The sequence below is a fragment of the Montipora foliosa genome, chromosome 3 (genome assembly GCF_036669935.1).
Source record: "Montipora foliosa isolate CH-2021 chromosome 3, ASM3666993v2, whole genome shotgun sequence".
Taxonomy (NCBI): Eukaryota; Metazoa; Cnidaria; class Anthozoa; order Scleractinia; family Acroporidae; genus Montipora; species Montipora foliosa.
This window is the reverse complement of record NC_090871.1, coordinates 17,257,187-17,284,686: the sequence shown is the minus strand read 5'-3', so window position 1 is coordinate 17,284,686 and position 27,500 is coordinate 17,257,187. Positions and strand designations below refer to the sequence as shown.

General features: G+C 39.8%; 2 protein-coding genes across 5 annotated transcripts in view; one reads left to right on the top strand and one right to left on the bottom strand.

The window, feature by feature from the left end:
- The first annotated feature begins 1,573 nt into the window (after positions 1-1,573).
- Positions 1,574-14,805, top strand: LOC137996934 (cysteine and histidine-rich domain-containing protein 1-like). The gene is made up of 13 exons (XM_068842580.1): positions 1,574-1,724; positions 3,774-3,823; positions 4,550-4,606; positions 4,739-4,825; positions 5,057-5,118; positions 7,061-7,167; positions 8,522-8,583; positions 9,854-9,924; positions 10,300-10,405; positions 11,622-11,647; positions 12,362-12,458; positions 12,985-13,047; positions 14,471-14,805. Exons 1-13 carry the CDS (start codon positions 1,649-1,651, stop codon positions 14,603-14,605), a joined length of 999 nt encoding a protein of 332 aa, XP_068698681.1. The 5' UTR covers positions 1,574-1,648; the 3' UTR covers positions 14,606-14,805.
- A 1,275-nt stretch (positions 14,806-16,080) lies between these two features.
- Positions 16,081-27,500, bottom strand: part of LOC137996932 (uncharacterized) — a 74,132-nt gene continuing 62,712 nt past the window's right edge. For all 4 annotated transcript variants that reach the window (XM_068842578.1, XM_068842577.1, XM_068842579.1 and 1 more), the window contains 15 exons: positions 27,027-27,146; positions 25,840-25,930; positions 25,219-25,305; positions 24,472-24,573; positions 24,278-24,361; positions 23,894-23,983; positions 23,424-23,583; positions 22,223-22,288; positions 21,128-21,228; positions 20,654-20,770; positions 20,035-20,085; positions 19,881-19,946; positions 18,723-18,854; positions 18,216-18,288; positions 16,081-17,122 (listed from right to left, as the gene is read on the bottom strand). In XM_068842578.1, the coding sequence (XP_068698679.1) occupies positions 16,959-17,122; positions 18,216-18,288; positions 18,723-18,854; positions 19,881-19,946; positions 20,035-20,085; positions 20,654-20,770; positions 21,128-21,228; positions 22,223-22,288; positions 23,424-23,583; positions 23,894-23,983; positions 24,278-24,361; positions 24,472-24,573; positions 25,219-25,305; positions 25,840-25,930; positions 27,027-27,146 (1,504 nt within the window). In that variant the 3' untranslated portion in view covers positions 16,081-16,958. The remainder of the gene's footprint in view (positions 17,123-18,215; positions 18,289-18,722; positions 18,855-19,880; positions 19,947-20,034; positions 20,086-20,653; positions 20,771-21,127; positions 21,229-22,222; positions 22,289-23,423; positions 23,584-23,893; positions 23,984-24,277; positions 24,362-24,471; positions 24,574-25,218; positions 25,306-25,839; positions 25,931-27,026; positions 27,147-27,500) is intronic.

Below are 27,500 nucleotides of genomic sequence, written 5' to 3'. Positions count from 1 at the left end.
GGCCGGACCAACACTCAGGGTCTTAAAATAACTGAGGAGAAAGTGCTGCCTTTGTTAACTACATCTGCAAGTGGTTAGACTCTCAAGTCTTCTCGGATAAGGACGATAAGCCGGAGGTCCCGTCTCACAACCCTTCAATGTTAATAATCCTGTGGGACGTAAAAGAACCCACACACTTGTCGCTAAGAGTAGGACACGTAGTTTCCGGTGTTGTGGTCTGTCTTCTGTTGTGTATCATGGTTGGGAGGGTAAAAAAAGGGGCCACAGTAATTGGCGCAAGCTGTTGTGGCGCTCTGCCAGCTTGACTGGCAAAGTTAATAAAATAAAATAATAAAAAAAATAGACTCCAACTTATGTGGAAGGCGGTAAAGAACCACATTAGCCTAAGGGAAGAATCACTCGCCTGTGTAATCCTAAGAAGTTCATTGAACAGTACTCATCAGGAAATACTTACAATTTTAGTTTTTTGCTAGAACAATTAGGGAGTGGAATAGTTTAAGTGAGTCTGTGATGAAATCTGAAACATTTGATGGCCTCAAACGAGCCATAAGTAAGTTAATTATTAAAAGTATTTAATAGTGTTTATTTTCACTTATATTTAATTTAATATATTTATGTTGTATGATGCTGTGAGCTACACCTAACCATATAACAATTATTCCATGAGCCCGAGTTGGATATGAAGTGATAAAATAACCAACGAGCGCGTAGCGCGAGTTGGTTATAATCACTTCATATCCAACAAGGGCGAATGGAATAATTGTTTTAGTAAATTCTCAAACCGGGTTTTGCAGCCGATTTTTATTTCCACAATTTTACAAAGCGTCCGGAAAGAGCATCTTGGCGCACTATTTTCCCTATGACGTAAAACTTCGACTATTGCCTCTTATTAAATTTTCAACCTCGGATAATGCATTTCGCGTGCTCTGATTAGTTCACTCAATCTCGGTTATCAGCTCATATACCTCAGTTTGACCTTATATGGTAAATGATTGTGCTAAGCATTGCAAAACTAATTCTTTTTTTCGCCGGAAAGCGAAATTTCTTTTTGAATAAAGCCAAAAAAGAAAAGAAACTTTTTTGTGTGGAAAGTTTGGATCAATTCCGACGTTTAGAAGTACGCGAAAAGGCAAGAAATGTTTTTGTGATGAGCCTACGTAAGTCTTACACAACATCGTATCTTTATCAAGTTTTCTCGATTTCGCTCGGATTTTCTCACTATTTTCGTTCGTATTTCTTACTTCCAAATTTTTGGAGTTTAAGGAATTTAACAAAACAATTATTCCATTCGCGCTTGTTGGATATGAGACTGGTTATAGCCAACTCGGCGCTACGCGCCTCGTTGGCTATTTACATCTCATATCCAACGCGCGCTCATGGAATAATTGTTAAATAGTCGGAGTTTTTTAGCCAATCAAAAAGCTAGAAATGCAATAGTCGGAGCTGAAAATTTACTAAATCTATGTGTAACGATAGGTAGTTACCCCAGGACCCCCCAGGAAGAAATTTCACGCAATCTGATTAAGTCAGGACAATATAAGTAGTCTTACACCAACTACTTCCCGAACAAACATCCCTTCTCTGGGGACCTTGTCGCGTTGCCCGACTCTGTCAGAATAAAAGTTAATTGTACCTTGTATTTGGTAAAATGTCCTCAGATCAATGGATAAGATGTTATAATAAGGGATGTGGCAAAGAGTACAAAGAGGACGAGAACGGAGAAGGTAATGATCTAGTTTATAATGGCCGCTTGTGTGATTGAGTTTGAGCTACGAGTACTGTAGGCTTATATATTGAAGCTAAATATAAGTACTTTCCTCTCTTTCGAATGAAGTTGTCTTTAACTTAACAGGAGATACAGATCACCATTTGTGACTACAATTTTTATCATGACCAAGATGATCTGTTTGATTCACAGTGCCTACGATCTTTGGTTAACCTATCGGGATGGTTGGAAACCGGTTTTTTTGCGGATCTCGAATTTCCGGGACGCACTAGTAATTTTTTAAGTTTACATGCAAATTCGTTTCTTTTTTAATATGGAATTAGGCACGTTTATCCGGGAAAATTCAGGAAAAGAGTTGCCTCTTAATTAATAATTTGGGAGCTCAACTGCTGATTCATTCCCTGGCACTCATATTTAGTAGTTCATATCCAAGTCACCTTTATTACTGATGCCCGGCGTTGTCAATCAATGGTTTCCGATAATCGATAAAATCAATAATAATCAATAATAATCAATAACAACTAATCGATTGGTATTGGAAATCGATAAAAATCGTAGACTTAGAGTTGTGTGAGTATCGATTTCTATTGATTTTCATCGATTGTTATCGATTATTATTGATTTTTATTGATTATGAAATTTGTCATTTTCCTAAATAAAACGCACCATATGAATGAACAAACCATTCAGTTATCTTTATTTGTTGTGTTTTATGTTAAATTTGTAGCATTTTTACCCCTTATTACTACTAAAAGCTCACTTAAATTACTAGACTCTGATCGTCTCGAAACAAGAACAAAATTGTTTTCAAGTCTCTTCAGTGTCACTCTCTTCCAGCTTGTTAATTGGTTGGGGAAATTGTTTTTGTCTGCGCTCACTGTCATGCTGCCTGAATATACGCATGCAGGCCAAGAACATACATCTTGAACATTCACTTCAAAAGGGCATTCGTGATAGCCCTTGACTATACAGCGCACTGACAATTCAACTTGCTTTGCCATCTCTGGAACCAGCAAACTCCGTAACAAGTGTGTTCTGGGAATCCCGGTTGAAGAGCAACGATAAAAGTGCGCAATCGAATTACCCAGTTACCCTGGACGTGTAAATATGCCCGGGACCAATGAAGCACGCCCACACTAACACGCGCCAGAAAGTTGCATAATGAATTATTAATCAATGATTTTCTATAGAAATCAATGGTAATCAATAGCAATTAAGACTCCGAGTGTGAGTATCGATTTTTATCGATTGGTTGCACCAATCAATAACAATCAATGGATTGTTATTGATTATTATTGATAGTATTGATTGCAATCAATCGATCGGAAACCATTGATTGACAACGCCGGGCTGATGACATGATCAGCAAACTGAAAAATCGAAGATCAAATGTGGAAAATTAAATCTGGCAAAACCGGCAGACTTTTTCCCCTTTTTTGGTGAAGGTTTTTCCTGTGTCTGTTTTCTTGCTTGCAGGGGTCTTTCATTCATTTGTTTTTTTGTGGTTGTCTTTTTACAGCTGTTTCCCATCTCCCTTCCCCATCCCTTCCCTGCTGCTTTTCTTGTTAGAAAAACCTGTGCCACTGAGCTACACCGTTTTCTGTTTAGTGTAATACTATCATTACTACACAGAGAAACAACTTACTCAAAATACACCACTTCTCTCTATACATGTATGCTGATGAATATCTGCCTGTCATTCAAACTCACAGTTTGACAAAGAGGCTATTATTTGTCCAATCACAGAGATGTGGTGGTTTGAAAGTACAAAAAATTCAGGGATAATAACAGCATACACTCAATGAAAAAAGGATCCATTGGAAAACAGTGACGAAGACAGCCATAAAGGACAATCAAATGGGAAGCAATATTTATGATTAAAAAACCTCGGCTAGTGGAGTTTAGGTTTACATCATTTTTCTGTTGTCTGTCTACATGTTTGAAGCTCAATCATGTCAGCCTTTTTAGGGAAAGAGGATTTTTAATCGGTGAGTTTGTGAGTTTAACTGATTTACTTGATCATGTTGCAATACTATTGGTTTTTTAGACAAGTGCTTGCATCACCCAGGTGTACCAGTGTTTCATGATGCTTTGAAGGTGAGTCAAAAAGGAATCTCTTGCCGTGGTCATAATATATCTCGAACAAGAACTTACAATGTACCAGCAAATGTGTCAGGCAAATATGCTTTTTTATTTCAGACCATCAGGGTGAGCCACTTACTGTGATCCATTTAATGATTCTTTCAGGGTTTAAGTTTAATGGGGGAAGAGCGTGGAGAGGTTCATTGGTTTCGTGGTTATTGTTCCAGTAAAATACATAAATGTAATGACATACATGTACTCCTAGCACAGCTTTCTAAAAAGCTTAGTTCGTGCTAACCAGTTTTAAATGCATGTCCGATAACAACCTTCAGAATGGCAAAGGTTTTCAGGCCATCTTCGTTTTTTAGCGAGTTTTACAAAATATGTGAGGCAGCGAGACATGCATTAAGAAGGAAAAACATTTAGCTTACCTGAAAGCTAACCATTGTAAATAAGGCTTAAGTGTTTTGTCTCTCGCTCCATTTCTCTAAGCTCTATGGTGTCCTTCATTGAAGTGTTTGCTTCTTCTCCTTCCTCAGCTTCTCTCAAGGCTCTCTTCGTTTAAATTTCTCAAAGGTCACAAGTTCCTAAAGTAAACAAGTTTACTCATGCTATATTGAATGTTCTCAAATTGGACTCCTCAGTTTTTAGAACTCCTGATTTTGGGATTTTTTTCACTAAATACAGTGGATCCACACAGAATTTCTATTGATTGGTATTTTTGTTTTGTTCTGATTCCAGGGTTGGTCTTGTTGCAAGAAAAGGGTCACAGATTTCACAGATTTTCTCAACATTAAAGTATGTAAGTCATATATATATGTTCATGGTTTGGTGTGGTCATAAAGACCAAACGCTTGTGACCTTTCAGCTACAAAATGCATAAAATAATAATGTTCGAGATCCATTATAAATCTGGTATTTATGTGTTAGGGTTGCTCTACGTCAAAACACAGCAATGTGAAGCCCCCTAAACCAGAAAAACCAAACACAGATGAAAAACCTTTGGGTCTTGACGAGGTGAGTAATAAAGATGCTGCATGTACTCGTTTTACGCTGGTTTTTAAGAAATACATGTAGTTTTTCTGTTCTTAACACTGGTTTTATTATGGAAGGCTTCTGTCATTAAAATTGTCCAGGGTGTTAGGCAGAGTAAAATCTGTTAAGTTTCACTCCCAGGGGTCAATGGGTTAATGGAAGGGACATTATGAAAGACTTATTAAAATAATATTGTCTCTCCCCTTTTTTCAGGTGATTAAAGTTGAAGCACCAAAACGGAAACCAATTAGCACTAAACCTGTTGAAAGACCAAGGTATTTAGTGAGCCCTTTTTATGGGAATCATCATGTCCCTGTACCAGTATTTCCCTGCTGATTGGTTTGGCTTAACCCATGGATTCCCCCTGGGTGGTACATGTACTTCCTATTAAAGGGCTAATGGGGATGTGCCGCTGGATGGGGTCATATTTTTGCAACTGGATTGACTATAATGGGTCTGCATTTTCAACAGAGTTCCCGACAGAGTTAGTAGCATGGGGTCGCAAATTGTCGGGATTTTGGGGTTTCCGAAAATTCTGCCGAGTGGGATTTAAATTAAATACATGTATGGAAAGATTTATGGTACAAAAGAGTTGTTGAAGAAAGAACTGTAGCGCTGTTGATTTAATACACTGTATGTACTAGTCACATTATATTCTGTGACTAAGTTGGGGTCGCTAAAATTACATTTACCCAAAAGTGACTAAGATGGGGTCTATAATTGGCCGTAAAATGGACTATAAAGGGGTAGGGGTTCTGAGAGGCCAGCGGCACATTTAAGACAGAGTAAAATCTATAAGGATCTCAGGGTTGCCCGGGCAGTTGTGAGTGCACTTTGATTCCTGGAATCAGTGTTGTCTAAAGTGAAGGATTTGACTTCATTGGTTCTCTTCCCTGCTCTGAGAGTTTCTCCAGTTGATTCTGTTGTAAATGTCTTTCTCCTCCTCTGTGAGTGCTTCTATGTCCCCATGCATGCATCACTTGCTAAGCCCTCTGTCTGTCTTACTGTGTACGTATGTTGCTCTTGCGTGTAGATGCTTCCTTTTTTACACCCCTTTTCTTCCTCGAGTCTCATTTATGCAATCAAAGCTCGCCGCACAAGGTAAGGAAAGAGCTGAGCAAACTGCCTCGCAAAGCGGTTTGCTCAGCCGTTTCCTCATGTGTGCAGAGAAATTTTGGTAAGAAATTCGCTTTGCGAGGCCGTGAGGATAAAATCAAACATGTTTGATATTTTTGGCCTCACAAGGCCAATTCCTCACTGTGTGCGGCCCATCATGAGAATCCAGCTGAGCTTGGTCAAGCATCCAATAAAATATGTGGCATTCCCACATGACTTCAGTGTTCAAGATGGCGTTGGAGGAACTGATGCCAGATGAAAATGCCATGTATTATTGGACGCTTGATTGACCGTACTCGGCTCGATTCTCACGATGTCTGCACACAGTGAGGAATTTGCCTCGCAAGGCCAAAAAAATCAAACATGTTTGATTTTATCCTCACGGCCTCGCAAGGCGAATTTCTCACCAAAATTTCCCCGCACACGTGAGGAAATGGCTGGGCAAACTGCCTCGCGAGGCAGTTTGCTCAGCTTTTTCTTCACCGTGTGCGGTGGGCTTAACATCTCTTCTTTCTCTGTCTTTATCATTAATCTTATTAATTCATTTTGAAGAACTGCTAATTGACCCACTAGCTGGAGAGTTTACTCCTAGTTGGACTGTCAACCAAGACTAAGGATACCCTCCTACCTCTTTGTTGTAACCCAGACAGGTTGGTTGGGGGGTTACTGTTATGTACACTACATGTAAGTGTCCTCCCAGACTCTGGTGGGGTGGGAGCATCCATCTTCCCATAGCACAGTTAGTCTAAGGTACCAACCTGTCCTACTCCAGTGCCCAAAATAATAATAATAATAATAATAATAATAATAATAATTATGATAATAATAATGATAATTAGTATAAATATTATTAATTATTATATTAAATATAATAATAATAATAATAATAATAATTATTATTATTATTATTATTATTATCTTCTTTTCGCAGGATGATCTAAACCTCAATATTTACCCCATGATAGAAGCGGGTCATAACAAACGACCAAGGGTCCTCAGGGTTCACTCTCCAATGTTCACATGTCTAGCACTCTTGTCAGTATCCTAGCATGCCTAGCAGTGTTGTTTATTATTATTTTTATCAGTATTACTGTCTTTTAGTGATGACCTGCCAAAGATGAAACTGAAGAAGACAGTGACAGAGTCTCTCAAGAAGGCTTTGCTTAAACAAAAAGAAGAACAGAATTCTAAACCTGTGGCGAGTGAAGGTGCATAAGAGTTTTTTTTAAAAACCATATTATATTAGGGGATTTCTTTAAGAGCCAGATACCAGGGAATCTTGTAAGCTATTTTAAATGAACTTGCTGCTTACTTTGATTGAGCAATGAACCCAAATTTTAACAAACTTGGGCCACAGAAGGCCAAACCTTGGATTGGTTGAGCTTTTTTCTAGAATCATATTGTATGCCCCTTTGGCATTTGCAGTGCCCTCTCAGCCTCTTCCTTAAATTCCATTGCCACCTACAGTACTGTACTCCCTTTCTTATTGAAAACACTGATATATCAGGGGTAGGGAAGGGCAAGGGGAGTTACAATAGCTTGTTATAGAAGATCTTGAAAATATAATAAAACTATGTTTCAATAATAATAATAATATTACTATTATTTTGGTTGTGGTTATGTAATGTTTAAAAAACGAGCAGGAGTGTTTTATTGGGTTTAAAACCACGAGGTGGTTTTAGAGCCGAGTGGTTTTAGACCCAATAAAACATGTGCTGCGAGTTTTTTGAACGGCTTCAAAAACATTCCTGAAAAAGCGTGTGTCAATAGATTTCATAACAATTGTGCTTTCGTGAATGTTGGCAATTTGCATAGGAGAAAAACATGTTAGGTATAAATTAGTATGCAAGAAAATCAAATCTCACACTTGTTTTGAACTTTTCTTCTACTAACCGAAGAGGACATGGCGTCCTAAAAATGCCGAGGAAGAGAGGAATTTAAGTATTGTCTAATATGCCATTACCAGATTACTGTACTAATGGCATAGAGAATTTTTCCAGATCTGTATTTAACAACTGTACTATTAATTTTGTGCAAAAGTAAATTTACTGTGTGTGAAATTAGTTGAAACAACATTAAATATGCACCCACCATTTGTTGTGTCAGTTGCGTGTTGATAATTAATTAATATTCATAAGTCACATGCACTGTCTTTATAATATTATCTGATAAAGCACCGCATACTAATAGGGATGAGATTTATCGATATAAAGTCACTACACGTGATGTATTATCAACAATTTGATAGGTCAATGGGCTTATGAATTATTAACGAGTTTTTGAAGACAGTTTTCAAACTATTCCTGGATCAATGACAATCCATACTGTAGTTTGGAATATCTTTTTGCATCTTTTATGATCTGCAGGAAGTACAACTCAAGTCTTTACATCCAGATTAAAGTTAATGATTCTTTCATGTAGTTTAGAATTAAGTTGCGTTAATTCTTTAGCAGAATGTCAATTTATACAACACCAGTCAAGATTGCAAACAAATTTACCAAATCAAATCTCTTTGGGAGCACTTTATGTGATACCAGAAGTTCTCTAAATGTTTTGTTTCAGGAAGTGAGACTGAAAATGGTGTTAAACCTGGAACAATGTGCAAAAACAGTGGCTGTACAACAGTAAGTCAAAGCTTCTACTTTCAAAATACAGTAATATACTTGAAGTTTCAATGTGAAAATGATTGCTGGCAAGAGGAAAGTGGTAATTAGGGAAGAGGAGATTAGACCACTTCATCACTCCCAGGTTAATCTGTTCTTAAAGAGGAGACCAACATTAATAATTTTATTTGGCAACAGGGAACGATTTAATACATAAATAGGGCAATTCATACATGCAGAAACCCATAAGGATTGAAACCTGTAACGGCCCCTTGTGTGCTGGGAAACAAGCTTCTGAATATTCGATTTGCTAAGTACCATATTTGGAACAACAAGAGCGAGGGGTTTCCAAATATGGTACTTTGCACTGAAACATTCAACCAATCAGTTCGCACTGAATATTCGGAAGCTGTGAACGCGCGTTACACGTTTCAACCCTTATGGGTTTCTGATACATGTGAATGTTATTCACAGTCTTATAGAAAATACAAGAATCAAGATTTCCGGTGCTTCAATGTTAACATACTTGAAACATGACTTACTGGCTCAAATGGTGTGCTGGCTTGCTAAGGCTCACCAGCAATTAACAATTAATTTATGATGTGTATTGCGTCAGGTATTGCATCAATTGATTATTAATAAGTAACAAGAACCGGTATTTCTTATTTTCTGTCTCAAAGTTTTCTTATTTTTGAGCGCAATCGTTTGGTATTTTTTTCAATTCTATTAATAAAGTCCGATGGCACTTAATTAAGGGACTGGACAAGCTGAAACTGTAAAAATTCCACTGAAGAAGACAATAAAGCTGAAACCGGTATGGAAAATGGCTTGTGTTGGTTGAGGCACTGAAAAACGTGTATACTGTAGGCGATCAAAATAACAATTTCTTTTTTTTTCGTATTTCTTTACACTTCTGAACCTCTTCAGACCAACATGTGCAACTTTCAGCAAAATGCAGGGTGTGTAGAAATAATCAATTATTGTTTGTGACATCAACAAATGATATTGTGCACGCCCCAAATCTGACACCACTGACCATGGTGTGCTGGTTCATTAAGGCTTGCCAGCAACTACTGCCCCTTCTTTAAATCCGAGCCAGATTACCACAAGTCAGCTGAAATGTTAAAAATTCTTGGACCTCGTCAATAACAATGTAACTGGAATGAATTATGGTCGCTCTACTCTTACAGAGAGCTCTCTTTCCAAAAAGGGTCGCCCTTGGTAGTGGCCTTAGTACAATGTACATATTTTAGGAGTGCTTGTAGTCTTATTTCTTGTGATTCTGTTTCAGTCTTATGTAGATGAAAGAACAAATGATGAAAAGTGTTGGCATCACCATGGAACTCCAATATTTCATGAAGGGTAACTAAACAATGAACGTTTGAGAAAAACAACTGAGGATCGATTTATTCAAAAAAAGTAATAGCCTTAAATAACTTAAGACTACTTTTGTGCATCCTGCAAGTCTCTAGGAGGAGTTACAACTTTCGTTTCCATGAATATGTTAATGTTGTCATATAATGGCCCAAATGCCATCATATGAAAGGAAGAAATTGAAAGAGATCATCTTTTTACTAATAATGCAGAATGACTATCATTGTTAGAAGGGTCTAAAATGGCACGATGTACTTTTTATAGCAGCAAGAAAGATGCTGCAAACATAAACAAACAGTTTTCCTTGTATAGAGTAAAAGACAAAAAGCAATAAAATGGGATGTCTTTGTATTTTAATTCCAGATATAAATTTTGGACCTGTTGTCAAAAAAGGACAACAGACTTTGACGAGTTTTTAAAACAGGAAGGATGCATTTCAGGGTGTCACAGATGGGAATTGACAGCTGAGGTAAATATGACCTTTGATAAATCGAAAGTAGTTTCTAAAGGAAGTGTGAGTAATGTTTCATCAGCAGGTACCCGAGTCAGCAGTTGGTAATTTTCAAGCAGACTGACTTTCCAGTGTTGATAACATGTCACAACCAATTAACCTGTTGACATCCAAGATGCTGACAGACCAAGTGACAAATATTAAGGCCAAGAACCAGAAATGTTTAAATGCCCAATCCAAAGAAGAAGTAAATATTATCTTTGTAGCATTTTGAAAGTACAGCTGCAGTTTATCGAAATTTTGTGTTTTTTGAAAGCTAGGTGTACCCATTTCCCAGCAGCTGAAGGGTTTCACCCAGTCATGCTTTCTGGCAGACTGTTCATTGGTAAATCGTCTGTCAAATGGACAACCAACCGTTGGCCAATGGTTGGTTGGTCTTGAGCTGACCTTTTTACGGACAGTTAGGTGAGAGTTGCCCCACCCCCCAATCCTGGGAGGGAGACGCGCATATGAACTGGGCAGGGATGCTCATCGTTGTAAATTTCAGATTTTGGTCTCCCTTAGGTTGCTCTGGGCAAAACGCCATCATAATGTAGCCGTGAAGGTCTGGTTTAGTGTTGCGTGCACAGAAATATATTAATATACCTTTAAATAATTATGGTCTCTTTTAGGGGTAAAAAGAAAAAAGCGTGGGCCCAGATTGGTCTCCTTTAGGGGTTTAATTCAGAATTTCACTGGCGAGCATCCCCGTCCCTTTCATATGCAAAGTCTTCCCTTCTCCTCCTAGGAAGTTGCTCTTATCCAGTGGCTGGAAGAGCATTTAAGTTTGGTATTGACCAGGTTGACAAGGTACTGTAAACCAATTTCCATTAAGTGATTAGTGGCCTTGAACTTGCCGTCCACCATCGTGTCTTGAATCTAAATCCTGGAACAGACCATTATGCGAATTGTTTTCTGCTTTTGTACTCTGTTTTGAGAGGTTTTTCTCTGCTACTCCAGTCTATTTCTGTCCTCAAAAACAATCATTATTTGTTTGATTTGAATTTTGAATGATATTAGTGTTTTAAAAATCAAACAGTGTCAGACTGTTTCATGTCGCCTTCACAGTTAAAACGGATCTCATTATGGCTAGTATTATCAAGTTGAGAGCTCACACAATAATATTTCTTTACCCTTATCTTAGTTAAAAACTGTACCAAATTTTCATGCCCTTCTGTTTTCAACTTTTCTTTAGGAAAAAGAGAAGAAAGTTGTTTGCAGGTAAACTTTCATAATTTGTTTTTCTTGTTTGATTTTTTGAGGCAAGACTTTTTCCAAGACTTGAATGTGGTTTTGCTGACTTAATCCTTGTTCCAGGAGTCGAGCTTACGGCCTTCCCAGAGGGTCTCAATGGGGGTGTAGCAAGCACGGTACACGGTTAAAAATTTCGCGATTTCAGGGTGCACGCTTAATTTTTACATCAAATAATTGTTCAGAGCTTAGGAAAAACTACAAACAACACGGTTATCTGGACAAAATAATTCACGACACACGGTTAATTTTTTCCCTTTTGCACGACACACGGTTAATTTTTTGGACGTTTCACGCCACACGCTTAACCCCGGCCGGCCATTGAGACCCTCTTCCTATTGCTATTTGGAGTATCTTGGTGAACTGAGGCCATTAAATTAAGTTCAGGTGGCAATAATATTGTCTTGTGTTACTGCCAGGACTAAAATTTCATGTATGTTCTGGTAATTTTTACTTCATGATTACGAAAGTGGAGTGTCGGTGAGCTCAGTAATCTATATTATTGTTGAGTGCACTTCCACTATAAACAATCCTTACATTTTTTTTCTTTTCATTTCATCTCATTTCCAGTTTCAATTTGTAGATTTCTCTTGGAAATGAAAAAAATAGGACAGGAGTTTTAGAGAAAGTTTTAAAAGATTTTATTTTATTAAAAAAAAAAACAATCCATATTTTTCTTTTTAGATATGATTGGTATGCAATGGGAAACTTCATTGTTATTTCGGTTTTCGCAAAACTTAGTGATCCTGAACAAACGTTTGTAGAAGCAAATAGAACATCAGTAAGTATAGAGTTATTTTCGTACAAATAAGTCAAAACGTGCAGGGATGGCGCTTTCCATTTGACAGAACTGACCGGCCGGCCGGACCGGGTATTTGGAAGGACTAATTCTACAATGCCTTCATATTAACACAATTCGAAGATGATATATGCTCTTCCAGAAGGATGCGAGATATTTTCATGCAAGTGTTCCTTCAAATTGCTGCATTTTCTTTACAAACTGACGGGTCTGACCGGCCAGTTCTGACAAAAGGAAAGCGCCCTTAGTCTTGACTATATTCCTGGCACCCTTTTTCAGAAGGGTGCACGCCTATTCTGGCGAAAAAATGAGTCCTTCAAGCAGGGGTGGAACCAAGCTTAAAACGTTTCGTAAAATCGTAGTTCGGATGCTCTACCTCTCGGCTACGTGATAAGACTCTTGGGTACAAGTCAATAAACTAGGTTCGGTGGACAATCATCATCCTAAACTTCTAGGACTGAACTTCCAAATGTACTAATCGTAAGTGTGATTTTGAAATTTATTTTAGTTGTATGCTCACGTGGCGTTCGGAGGTTCAAATAAATTTGAGCTTCAGCTTACTTTGCATGGGGTAAGTTTCTTTTTTTCTGATTCGACGTAACAGATAATCTTAGTAAATCTGAACACAACGTTGTCTCAATGTTTCCTTTTAGTTTGATTTTTTTCAATGGGATTTGGGGTTGGGGCAAATGGGGCCTCTTACACTGCATTTTCTTTTCCAAATCTTTGTCATTCAGTGCTCTTCTGCACTTTTTTTGCAGTTTTGCCCGTGGTGTTAACATTCTTTTACTGAAGTACATCCCTTTCAAGCATCATCATCATCATATCTTTATTTACCCTTCGATACCTTTATTTCAGAGTGGCATAGACTAAGTGTAACTAATATCTCCAAGCGTTAACCCTCCCTGCTATGATATACCACAGAGGACAGACCACAACACCGTGAACTCCATGCCCTAAACTTTGCGAACAGTTTTTGGGTTCTTTTACGTCCCACAGGATTATGTACATTGAAGGGTTGTGAGACGGGGCCTACTGGTTATCGTCCTTGTCCGAGACGACTGGAGAGTCTGACCATTTGTGGATGTCATTACAAAGGCAGCACTTTCTCCTTACTTACTTAAAGGGAACCTCCACTAAAACAGGAATATATCTTTAAAATAGTTAACATAATGCTCACAATCAAAATTGTTCGAAAGTTTTCGAATGGGAGCGTTTGTATCCGAAATAAATAAATTTTAAAAACGGTTGTTTTGGTTTTCAAATTTCCCGGGCGCCGCCATCTTGAATAATTGTGACGTGTCATGGTTGCCCTATTGTTTTAAAACAAAAACTCTTTGTGCAAATACAAAAGAGCAACCATAACACGTCACAACTATTCAAGACGGCGGCGCTCAGGAAATTTGAAAACCAAAACAAGCGTTTTTGAAATTCATTTATTTCAGATACAAACGATTCCATTGCAAAATGTTTGAACACTTTTGATTTTAAACATTATGTTAAATATTTTGAAGTTGTATTCTTGTTTCAGTGGAGGTTTCCTTTAAAGACCCTGAGTGTTGGTTCAGTCGAAGGTTTTATCTCGCGACTCCCGCACGCAAACCAACTAAGACAACCTTTGACTCATTGTGTTGTAAAATTTGTTGTAAAACTGGCAATTAAGAACGAAACTCGGTAATGAAGTCTGCGTAATTGTTTCATGTCTAAGCTGTTCCGCCTATATACCCCTCCCCTCTGTCTCTTAAGGGTTGGTGATGGCTGAATCAGGCTGGAGTTGTTTTCCTTTTTTCCCATGCCGTGCCTGTCATGGCAGCCAGCTGAACCTAATTTCTCACCAGCTGTATAGTTCGCTGTTTGTCTGAAGACTTGATCCTAGGAGCCACGGTGGATGGGAAATTATTCCAAAGCGAGATTAATGGAAGGACGTCTGGTCATTTGATGGTAGACAAAGGGGAATAACTCCGAAAGTAACGTGCAGTTATTTTGCCTTTCAGCTAATTGTCCCAGAAAGGAGTTCTGTCATGCTTTCTCCAACCAAAGTGGAAATTAAACTTCGCAAAGAGGACATTGGAAGCTGGCCTTCCCTTGAATTGAAATTACCAAAGGACGATAATAGCAATAAACAATAACAATGAAAGTAGTGTGAAATCTGCAGAGCGTGGAACAACTTTCAAGCACAGGAAACCTGAAGAGTTAGTTTTTACACCAATATCTTGGCAACGGTAACACACGTTGTTCTGACAATGGATCGATGTTTTCTGTCTAGCTTGTTTTGCTTGCAACTGCTTGTCATGTTCATGGAATAAAATGCATCGATAAATGAATGAAAGAGGCTTCAGTGTTTTGTACAAGTGAAGCCGCGAGAGTATTTCCCGTGGATTAGTAAAATGACAAAACAGCACTGAACCCGCGTGCTAACATTTTCCTCGAACTGTCCTGCGTAGGGGGGCAACTGCCGAAAGTTTTTGGAACTTTGTTGGCGGTAATTGGAAAGGAACTGCTCCCCTTACTACGTTTGGTTTCAGATTCATGTCCTCTTCATTTTTCTTAGCGTTTTTTCTTTAATTTATGCATGACGTCATAGGAGACATCGTGCATTTATTGGCTTAGCGGCGGGCAACCTTTGTGGGAAAGCTGTTCTAAATATGGACTGTGAGAAAACGATAACTAAAAGGAGAAATGTGGTAGTCGTCGCCTCGGGATCACGAAATCTGAGACAACTTTCGGGCATCTCAGTTTCCTCGGAATCTTCAGAAAGGAGGAGTTTTATATATGATAATGAAACTCCACAGTCATTTTGTTGTTTGTTACGTTACATCGTAGAGTTCTAGTCGTGTATTCAGTATTTTAGGTTAAGTAATGTACCGGCTTTTCTTCTTGCTTTCACTCAGTTATGATTGTTTTTCCGTCTCTTTTTAGTTATCAGGCATTGTGATCCCTTGAGGTATGACCAACCCAGATTGCCGGCATGCCCAATTTTGTAATTTAATATTGAAATTGACATTTAAGTGTGCAAGTGCGCGTAACACCTAAAATTCATAATCCAACTGTGAAACGCCATATGGGTGCTAAAGAAGACTGGTTTGCATAGTTCCTCCTTTGTCGTGTGCACAAGACGGAGGCAGTGCAGCTCAGTGGTTTGGGCGTTAACTTTTAAGATCCGGAGATACCGGGTTCGAGACACGTTCTGACCACTCGTTGAATAGACCATGTTAGTATTCTCAGTATTGGACTGGAACTAGCTTGCAATGGAGGCTAATGCGGTGGAATATATTAAAAAGTATTTGCATTTGAAAAGATTTCCCTGCATTAGCCTCCATTGCAGGCTAGTTCCAGTCCAATACCGAGAATACGAATATGGTCTATTGGTATCAGGTAGTCCCTGGTTCAGTTTCCTGGCTACACTTGTAAATAGCCAAGTGGTTTGCGTCCGCCCAGTTGGGATTCTTAAAAAGTTGTTCTGTTCAATGCTCGGACGTATGAGCTACTGGCTACTCTAAAAATCCGAGGGTAAATAATGATACGTCATGCGACGACACAGACACCTTTTGGAAAGGGAATTTCCTCAAATTTATTCAAAAGTAAAAAAGGAAACAAGAAAATTTTGTTTTCAGTTTTATTTTCAAAGAAAATACCTTTGTGGTCCTCTTACAACTAATTTCACCACCTGATTTTGTTAAATGTGAATAATTTCTTTCAGTTATCTTTAATTTCAGCTACATACATGAATAAATAGTATTGGAATTTATAACCACTTTATTATTTCGATGTCTAAAAGTTGCTTTAAACATAATTATTTTAAATAATCTGTCTCGAAGACTCAATCAGCACTGCCACTTTGTCGTCTCAGTAAAGAAAGCAGACTTAGTTCCTACGAGTACAAACTAACTGAAGACATATTAAGTCTGGTTACCTGAAAGATTATTCAATCTACACTACGTTAAAGTCACGTTGTTGCACTTAAAAAATCTAGGAAAGGCATCCATGAAATCCTCACTAAGCTCTCCTAGAGCCTACCATATTCAATATCCATACCTTACCTTTTATTCAAAACCTGCTTAATTGGAACTAAAACCTTTAAAGGTTCTACTGAGTAAGAAGCTTGACTTTTTAGCCTAACGGCACACTAATGACTTTCTCCTGACTTTTCCTCAAGAGTGGCGACCCCTTTAGTCTTCGTTAAATTACCAAGTTCAAGAAGTTCTGTGATGATCAATTGATTGTCGTAAAAATTTGTGAACCTTAATTTATCTACAGGTTTCGTTAACTGTTGGACACTTTCACTGCCTTCAGTTTCTCTCATGCAAGCGATAACCTTTCATCTATTAGTCCTTTATCTCACTTTCAGTGAAAATGACGCTAAGGTGCAACAGTCAACAAGAGACTGTTTCAACGGCACAGCCATCCGAAAAGCGGCAAACTTTTTCTCCTACACTAAACGTTTTATTGCTTCAGGAAACAGTGACACAGGCGTTGGAATCTTCAGGCAGCGGATTCTATTCCTCTGGGGATGGGTGTGACACTGTGTATTTGTCCTCCTGGTCCTGCCAGGGATGTTATACCCATGAGGTCGAGGTCAATCTGCCGAGCTGCTTGTCTTCCCTCGGAAATGGCTGTTACGATCAGTGACTGGCCGCGATGGCAATCTAAAAAAAAAAAAAAAAAAAGACCAAACTGATCAGACATTTTTTAACCTCGATCCTGTCGTTCACTTTTAAGGGTGTGTCAACATTCTCGTCCTTTTTCGGTCAGTAGACTGATTTAGCAACAGAAGGGGAACCATTCTCGTCACCAGAGCCTCGGGTCGACCCAAGGCTCTGGGAAGCTCTGTGTAGGAGAATATGCGCCGTAGGGTTCTTACAGCCAAAAATTGGCTATTTGAGCCTTACGGCGCCTGCTCACTCCTCGTGCTAACATGAATGCATCAATTAGAGACGCTTTTGATTGTTCTTCGTGAAAACTAATGAGAAGACACTGTTTCAGGGTTCCCCAGAGCTCTTCTCTCCCTCGGTCAAGAGAAGAGCTCTGGGGTCGAGATTGAAGGGGAACATCATTTGACGATGGTGCGCGCAGAAAAATGTCCATACTAGATCAGATTAGAGTGGAATCCAGACTATTCCGCGCGCTCTCCCGTCGTCAACTGAGATTCCCGTTCTGTTACTAAATCAACCTAACATCAAGAAGAACAGCGTCTGCTTGGTTCCCATAGAGGAATCCCGTGAATATCAAAACTTGGAAATAGTTGTTAAAAAAATACCTCCACAACAAAAAGTATGATTTCGGAACTGGCCTGAGATCGGCATTTCTTCGTGTTATAAACGCGATCACTTGGACAAAAGAGAACGTTTTTTTCACTCTAACCCTAACCCCTTTATTAACGGTGGCCTTTATATTATCCCATCATATGTATGTTAACAAAATCAAGACTTCAAGATACTTTTGCATTTTTCACGTCCTAGCGAGGCTGGTAAGGCTTCTTTGCATGACCTGCCACTCTAAAAGAGGTACAGAATCTCTCCCCTCTCCTTTCTCGTTTCACGACGAATCACTTGTTCATTACTTCACTCTTGAAGCTAAGCGAGTGTACACACTTACGCGATTATGACATTTTCACGGCCAAGATACGTACAAGAGGACCAAAAAACACCTCTTTCACATTCGCCACCATTACAGAGCACTCAGAAATATAACACCTCCCGGCTGATGTTTGCGATTTTAAATTTATTTGTAATGCAATACCTCCGGCGGCGTAAACCTTGGGAACACTTGTAAGAAACTTGTTTTTCTCAGTGGCAAAATTACTTCTGGGGTCCTGAAATGAAAAAAAAAAAAAAAAAAAAAAAAAAAACAAGTTAATAGAGAGAGAGATCAAGCATCGGTGTTTACGGTAAACTGCCCTACGTCAAATATTCATTTACGCTGCTCTGAAAATTAATAATGGATAAACATCTGAAAACTGTTCGAAAGGCAATCACGCAGCCAGAATCTCTCCGTTGTTCGGGGGTCGCACCAAAGGGAGAGGAAAAGTCCTCGGAAAGAGTTATGTGTCTTGGACTACACAATCAATTGCTACCACACTTATTGGAACAGTAAATACGACACGCAAAACGTGCGGGGGTTGGGGGGGGGGGGGGGGGGGTCGTGGTCAACTCTACAGTTTGTGAGCAAGAATGATGTAAATGTAAATGTCTGAGAATCGAACTCTATTCACATAAAAGCGAAAAAATAAAAGAATGAAAACCTTACCTTTTTGATTCCGAACTGCTCGGCCAATGTTTTTTCTGGGCCTAAGAATCCTGCTGCTATGATTACCAGGTCAGCTGTAAAGACTTTCTCAGAATCTGCAATCTCTTCCATTTGCCATCTGCCAGTAGCATCCTAACGAACGAAGCAGTGTAACGAAAGTTAAGTCGAGTTGCGCAAAAAGGGTAACATTCCAAATAACTGAAGTTAAGCATAAAACATCAAACAGCACTGCCACTCCAAGCGCCAGAGAGTAAATTCCCCCACCCCCCACAACCTTTTTAAAAGTTCCACGTTTCATTTTTGTAGAAGTTATAAATGCTCTTTAAAATTACATATCACCAGGCTGCAGCCAACCCTTCTCTTCTGAGGATGTTTGTGGGTCATTAAGGAGGCTGCGCTATAACCTCTCTCTTGATGAATATTCTATATCCGACCTTGATACTTGACTCCCACAGCCGCGAAAACTTCCAAACCATAGCTATATCAATTCTTCCAAAGCATAAAAAGAGCGCGGAATGTTCCTGGCACCACTCACAAGTCAGAAATGTCAAATTAGTTAGAGATGCTCAAGTGATTTCTCCTCACCAAAGTTATTATAACACTTTATTATATGGCTTGTGTTTGTAGCCGATATAACGCGCGCTCTGATTGGCTAATTGTGACTGAATTGTAGGGCATTATTCTCCCGTAATGCCCACGGGCCGATTACGGGCTTGCAAAAACAAACCAAAAGGTAAGTAAAAAGCCATATAATAAACTACTTACTAACCGAGCTACAATCTTCGACAAAAACCTTGAAACACTTTGAACATTCTCGCACCGTATTCGTCCCCCTCCCTTTTCCAATGTTGTTGCACCCAGTCAAACAGTAAAATGTCATCTCAACACTGTGCAGGGGAAGGGGAAGGGGGGTGTTTCAAGGATTTTTGGCGAGGATTGTAGCTCGAGCCGTACTGGGGAATATTGGCCCTCGGTCGTTTTTGTACGGACCTCGCTGCGCTCGGTCCGTACTGCCACGACCTCGGGCCAATATTCCCCAGTACGGCCCTCGCGCTCGGTTAGTAAGAAGTTATTAATCCTTATGAAAAACTAAAAGAATAATTTCTTTGGCAATTCTGAACCACAACCGTGTCGCATATAAATGTAAACGCGTTTTACCTGCACCCAGTTAATTTCCACTGTCCTGATTCCCTTCACATGGCCTCGTTCGTCTCCAAGAAATTCCTGCGCGGACCAGAGACATAATCAGCAAAACCTAATAATCAAAGTTTTCTCCAGAATTTACAGGAAATGACTTAATCCTAAGGCATACCTTACTCATGATACTGAATACACGAGGGTCGTCTCCATATTTCAAAGCAGCCTATAGAAAACGGAAGAAAACACCCTTGTTAGGGAAAATTACGAAAACATATTAAAAATTCAACAAAATCAAACGATCACCCAAGTCTAATCGATGTAAAGAAAAAGATAAATGACTGTCGAAGAGACGTGTATTTGTCGATTTACACTTGGGCAAAGTCGGAAAAAATCCGGGTGCTCATTACAGGAATCGAACCTTTCAACTTCGGATAGCTATCTCGGACGCTCAACTGACTCTTGGTTTAAGAAGATTACGTTCCTTTTAACTCATTTCCGGTCGGCTCAATGTTCGTAAGACAACGGAAGAGTCGGTAGATTTGGTAACTGGTTAGCAGGTGGCATGATGTTGAATATCTTACCTTTGCTACCCCATCTTAATATCGATTTCGCCAAATCCATCTTATGTCTTGTCCCCGACGAAAACACGTAGGCTTTTGCACACACTACTTGGTTTCGTAAAGTGAAACCATATGAGCCTCATCACCCCCCCCCCCCCCCCCCCCCCTCCTCCCTCCTCACACACACACTCACACAGTATGGAGTTGTTTCCTGTTACTTTAAGTACATACCTCTTCGTGTCCGTATTCTACGCGGAAGATCCGTGGCCACAAAGGCCATGGGTTGGTATCACTTCTGTTCTTGGGAGGTGAACCTAACACCTCGAAATTTGTGATGCTCTTGGCATTCTTTGGTAGTAAAAGACACAACAACATCAAATGTGTGTCTTAGATTTTCAGTTTTGAAAAATCATAGGATACAATCTCATCTGTTTCCATGGTCTGTCAACAATTCTTTCTTTTAAATCTGTGGGTCACTAAACAACCTACAAACTATTCAACGCAACAAGTTTGGGATGAAGTGGCAGGTGAAGTACTCCAACTCCACCAGCATGTAGTTGCTCCGGGAGACTGCCTGCCTGGCTAGAAAGGCTCATAAGCATTATGCCAAAAAACTGTTCAGCTGCCATTATGAAAAAAGGTATATTATGTTCTAAATTCAAATTACCCAATAGGAATTCTCCTTGCAATGACTGTTATATATACCTGTCTGAGAGAGGTTCCAATACAGTCCACGCCAGTATCTCCGCCACCAATGACGATAACATTCTTGCCAGTGGCATCCAAAGATGGCAGATTGTAGTTCCCTGCAGTAACAACGTAATACAAGGGACTTTCAATAACAGACAATAACCAAGGCGACGAGAACGGCGCAAACTAAAACATTCTTGTCACAAGAGTCTCGGATCGCCCCAAGGCTTTGGGAAGTCCATGTCGGGTTCTTTAGCCAAAAAGTGGCTATTTGAACCTTACGGCGCCGGGTTACTCCTCGTGCTAACATGAATGCACCAATTGAAGACGCTTTTAATTGTTCGTCACGAAAACCAATGAGAAGATACTTTGTTTCATGGTTCCCCAGAGCTCTTCTCTCCCTCAGTCAAGAGAGAAGCTCTGGGGCCGAGATTGCAAACTAATAATATTATTGTAATGATTGTGCTGCACTAGCAGCAACATGAATTAACCAAATGTGAGATTTTGACGACAAGGTGAGCATACAAAAGTGTATTACTCTATATTTTCTTTAAGACCGTTCGTACCAGTTCAGTTAAAGAACAATACTTCGCCCCAGCCTGCAGTGCACGCGTATTTTAGTGGTCACGGGCTAAGCATAAGCCTCCCTGGAATTTTTGGCCGCCATCTTGAATTTCTGAAGCAGAGGAAGTTTATAAAAGGGGAATAAATTGCCACCAAGGGGGTAAATCAAAAGCGAGAGAGGTGAGAGGGGAGGGGGAGGGGAAAGAAAAAAACACTTTCTCTCGTCTCATTCCCAACCAATATCCATCCAACATGGCGGCTCGATAGAGTTCTGGTGGATCGACAAGACGCCTGCACTGCAGGCTAACTTCGCCCATCACTGCCGTCTGTCACTGCCGCTGTTGTTGCATAGGTAGTGGGGAATGGATTTCGACTGTCCATGACCAGGCCTCAGTTGTTCAAAAACATAAACCACGGCCAATCGCTACCAAAATCATTTGAATAAGCCAAACGATGGTCTATGCACTGGACAAGAATTTATCTCAGCAGTGCACAGCGGTAGCCATATTTCGGACAAAACACCTTCCAAAATCGGCATCTACTCACCCATGAGCCTTTTCTGGCAAGTTTCCAAAAACTGCATGGCAAAATAAATTCCTTCCAAGTTACGTCCTTAAGCAACAAAAAAGAGAAAGTTACGAAAAACACATCACTCATCAAATAACCAGAGGTTGAGCTTAACCTGAATCTATATACCTTTGCAAAGAAAGAAAAGAAAAGCACTGTGCCAGGGCTGCCCTCTTTACGATTCTAATGAGTCCAATTTACCGCGTTAATGGGTCTTAAAAGAAATTTGGGCACTTGATGAAAGCACGAATGATAGATAGAGTATATTACATGGCCGCGCGGAGATACGAAATTTCTCTTCAAGTGATGAAAAGTATTTTTCAACATCAGAAGAGAAATTTCGTATCTCAAAATAATATCTATAAACACCAATGAAATACTAAATGATTTCATGAAAGGCATGGAAAGGCGCAATTTTTATATGTAACCAGTGATCTTTTCACGTGTGAAGATATCATGTTTTCGCGCGAAAGCTCACTTGGTATTTCATTGGTGTTTATATAATAAATGCCTTTATCTCCAAGGAGACAACCTTACTCGCGTTACAATGCAACTATTCTCCTTCGTAGCGTTTCTTTTCCCATTTCACGCAAGGCTCCGCTTCTTGGGAGAAGCATTGCGTGATCAAATAAGTTTGACGACGGCTCAGACAATCGACATCAATATCACCTAAATATCGTGGTCAAAAGTTGTTGTGAAGGTTGCAGGCATCAGTTCACTTCACATCTGATGAATTCGATTATTCTCACTATTGGCTGAAGTATTTGGGAAATACCATGCTCTTTTGTCCCCCCTCCCCCATATTCAATGTTGGAGTTCTTCAGGCAAGAAAAGTCACCATTTTTTGCCCTGGAAAACCCAACATTGATAAGGGGGCGGGGGGTTATCTGTAAAATGAGGCTACCTTCCCAACACTTTTCTCCATGATTGTAGGTTAGTTAGCATTTGAGAAGATGAATTTTTACATGGTGACTCGGGGATATTCGGAAAAAACCCAAGCGTTCCTTTGCAGTAGTCGAACCTAAGACTTTCCGATTGCTAGTTCGAAGAACGGTACACTTATTCCATAAAGATGGAAATAGTGCGTCAAGTAACTGTCAGGAGGTGCCCAAGCTCATCTTGAGCCGCGGAACGAGAAGTGACCCAACGAAATACATTTGTCCAAATTCTATTTGGTTACCTGGCAAAGGGATGTTGCGTGGGCAAGTCGATCCTACTGTCAACAGCACTGCGTCGTTATCTTTTAGAATCTGTTGTGCGTCAACATTTTTTCCCACTTCAGCATTGTTAATAAATGTGATCCCTTCTTCTGCGAGCAAGTCAACTCTGCGCTGTACTATCTGAAAAAAAAGTCCACTCAATTAAGAAATGCCAAAATGAAATTTCTCTCCACTAATAATTTACCCTCCTGAGAATTTAAACACCAATTGCATGCGGGCGATTAGAAGACAGTAACAGCCACTCGTCTTTGGCTTGAAAGGAGTTTCCATGACCTCGCGTCGCCATGACAATGTAAGATTCTCCACAGGCACAATGGCCTACAAACGAGAATTAATTAAGGAGGGGTGGGGGGTGGGGGGGAGGTTATCGTTTCCTTGAGAAAATCTTTTCCACCCCAGTCATTTCTTAATTAAGTTAAGCTTTACCAACCTTTTTACTTAGTTTCATTGGTGGCACACCATACATCAACAGTCCGCCACACCTGTCATTTCTCTCGTAAACTGTAACCCAATGACCTGCCTAATATTTAAAAGAAAACAAAAATGAACGTTTGTACCCCTAGCAATTCCATCTGCAGCACTCTCACAGGCGCGCTTTTTTTCGAGCGTTTGTGAAGCGAACGGAGGCAAAAGCAAGGTGACGACCATAAAAATATCCATAAAATATTCTATAGGATTTGAGAAACGCCAATCGCATTCTATGTCCGTTTGCCACGCCAGACATAAACGCTATGTGTGCCCGCCTTTGTCCAGAATTTTTTTGTATTCAACTCTGCCACATCAATCACTTTAAGTGCGATTAGTCAAAGGTTACCTTGTTGAGTTGTGCTGCCGCAGCAAGACCAGACGGACCACTGCCGATGATGGCGATCTTCTTCCCCGTTCGATGAGCTGGAATCTGCAAATAACGGGAAATTGTTCGTGGAAGGAATAAAATTGGTAAATCCAGAACAGTGGAACTGAATGGGAATTTCAGCCGTTCTCTAATATTGACATTTTGCTTTGTACCTGAGGTGTGATCCAACCTTGTTCAAAGCCATGGTCGATAATGGCACACTCAATTTTCTTGATTGTCACTGGTTCGGCATTTATTCCTAGTACACAAGCTCCCTTGTAAGAGAATCCAAAGACCAATTAATTGTTACCGATGCGGACACAGGAAAAGGAATGACTTGCCTTTACCCTTGCATGACAGTGTATATAGCACAAGATACAAATGATAAACCTCGCTAAGAAACATGAAATCGAAACCCCCCGGTTGTAGGAAAAAACAAGCTGTTGAAGAAATTCACCACGTTGGCGAAATCGATCAGTTAATTTTCTGGTCCTTTTAACATAGCTTAAAGGAAGGCGATCAGTTGAGCTTTGACAGTTTCGATGACCGTTTTGATAAAGATGACTTTAAGCCCTTTTCAAACGTCGAACTTTACACACTGTTTACATGTGCCGAATCTAATGCAAATGAGAAAAATCTATTGTTTTCGCTCATTTGCATTAGATTCAGCACATGTAAAGTTGGAGGTTTGAAACGCGCCTTACAGCCCGGTCTTAGAAACTGTCAACGCTAAATCACTTTCCTTTGGGCTATGCTAAAAGACACAGTAAAGTACCTCTTCCAAAAACCGGTGGAGAAGATGATGTATAGTTCTGCTTGCTTGTGACGGCAGGGAGTACTCAAGTGTCAACGCTGCTTCAAGTTGTACCTTACTAGACACGTTTATTAGCATCGATTTCTTCGTCAACGTATTCACTTACCTCGCACGGGGCCGGGCAGACCCGACCAGTAAATTCAGGAAAGTTATTGGTGAGCAACAGTCGATCCAAAGCGTCTTTCCATTTATCCTTGGAAAGAAATTTAAAGAGTAACTTGTTTGAATTGGAAAAAAAACAGGGTACCTAGTAAGCGCTTGTCATCATCGACAAATACACATGTCCACAGATTTGCCCTGCTTATTATACACTCAACAGAATATCGCGGTCTGATTGGTCAATGACCAATGCATAAATAGGTCAGAGTGCAATACGGAAGTTGCTCAGTATGAAAACACAGCGATGGAGTAATTTTTTTTAGAATATAGTAAATTAATCATCGTGCTTGTGGTCACTAAGCTCTCAAATTGCCTTCGCCTACGGCTCGTGCAGTTATGAGAACTTTCAAAACATCGCTGGTGCCCATAAATCCCGAAATGCACTTGCGTTCATACGATTTCCTGTATATACCTTCACTCATTTACCGGGCTTTAAGTGCCACTGTGATGGTAGAGCATCCGAACTAGTAATGGGAAAGTCACAGAATCGACTCCAGTCAAGTGCACTGGGATTGCGCATGCTCTACGTGGAGCAACAACGAGCAGCGAAAGTAGTCAGCAGTTTTACCTGAAACACCAAATCGTTCCATCTGGGAATAATGTTTCCTAAAGGACAACCAGTGTGAGACTGACAAAATGGCACACCACACTCCATGCACCTGAAATGGGTATCAAAAGCCTCTTTGGTAAGAAAGGCCAAGGATAAGCCAACGAAATGGCTTTCACGTGAATTAACAAAATTTCGGTGTCGCCAGGTCAAATTTTAAAAGAGATAAATTGTACAAAAAAGGTAGAGTAAGTCAAGGAGAAATCCACCGCCCAAAAGAAATAATATAAATGAGCAGAACGATAGCTCTCGGCCGCGTTTTGAACTTGTCTTCATTTCTTTCGCGTTCACAGAGAATCTGCAACGTGAAATGAACACTTCGCAACACTCCGTTTGCTGTTTTCGTGTTCACAATGTGGACACAAAACAGCAAATCTCAATTTACAAAAATAATCTTAAACAAGGAAAGGATCTTTATTTAAGCGTCTAGTCGTTCTAGCGCTGGAGCGCTAATCGGGGACACTTTGTGCCTGTCAAATATTGGTTTTTGACCAGTCAGTGATGATCACATTTACGTCGGCTAGTTCGTGAAAGTCACACGAACTAAAGTGCTGACTTAAAGATTTGTTAAACTTTCAATTTTTAATAACTTTTTCGCAATCGTAGACCTTAATCTTAGAGTGGTTTTCAATTGAGTTTCGAAAGTAATTAGCGAATTGCTTAGGTTTATGACAATCAATCAGCCAATCACAAGTGAAACCAAAACCAATCGTGGCTCGCGCGTGCACATTTTCCCGCGATTTGTGTCGGCTACAGGTAATTACTTCGAGGTTTGATTGGTTTACTGGATTGTCTCCGTCCTTTTGGATTGGCCAAATTAATTACTTTGGTTTAGGTTTTACGACACTCAATTGAAAATCGCTCTATGTTAATGTTAAGGTTCCTATTAAATTACGAAAGAGGATCCACTTTGCCAAAGAGTTAGCGACTTTTTTTAATGACACCCAAATCAGACGAACTGTAGTCTGATTGGAGCTTAGCTGAGTCTCCAAAATAAACGGCATACGCCTTTTTTTCATCGTGAAATTTGATGGGAGGAAACGATTTACAGCACTTGAAACTGTTAACATCGAAGCCTTGTAAGCTTGGAGTTTTGTGCGGTTACGGAATGATGGACACATTAAAGGGATAAAGCCCAAAAAACCCACCTAGCCGCTTGGACCTTCAATTCTGATTTGCCTTTGTTGTAATAAATCTCATTCCAATCCTTCATTCGCTGTCTTGGAGGGCGATACTTCACTTTGCTTCGCGAGTACTTAACAAACCCTCTGAAAGCCAAAGTGCACAAATATTATAATGGTAGGAACGTAATTTTAGCAAGTATAAAAAATACCTGGATACATGTGATGGGAGCCCAGCAACGACTTCACATAAATATTGCCAAACAAACAACCAATCGGAAGCCAACATTTGAAAGAAACAAAAACAAAAAAACCCATTTTTATGTGGGTTGAGTTTGTTGGTTCTCTCCTCAGCTCCGAGAGGTTTTGGTCTTGGTACTCCGGTTTTGGCCTCCCCGCCCCTCAAAAAACCTATGTTTGATCTGATTTAAATTAAACTGATTTGATTTCTATGTTCAGTGACTTGACACCGAAAACAAAGTTCATAATCATTAGCTCCTC

Coding starts and splice junctions, on each gene's coding strand:
- LOC137996934 (XM_068842580.1), top strand. CDS start 1,649: ATGTCCTCAGATCAATGGATAAGATGTTATAATAAGGGATGTGGCAAA. Junction 5,119..7,060: donor AAACCTGTTGAAAGACCAAG/GTATTTAGTGAG, acceptor ACTGTCTTTTAG/TGATGACCTGCCAAAGATGA. Junction 7,168..8,521: donor TAAACCTGTGGCGAGTGAAG/GTGCATAAGAGT, acceptor GTTTTGTTTCAG/GAAGTGAGACTGAAAATGGT.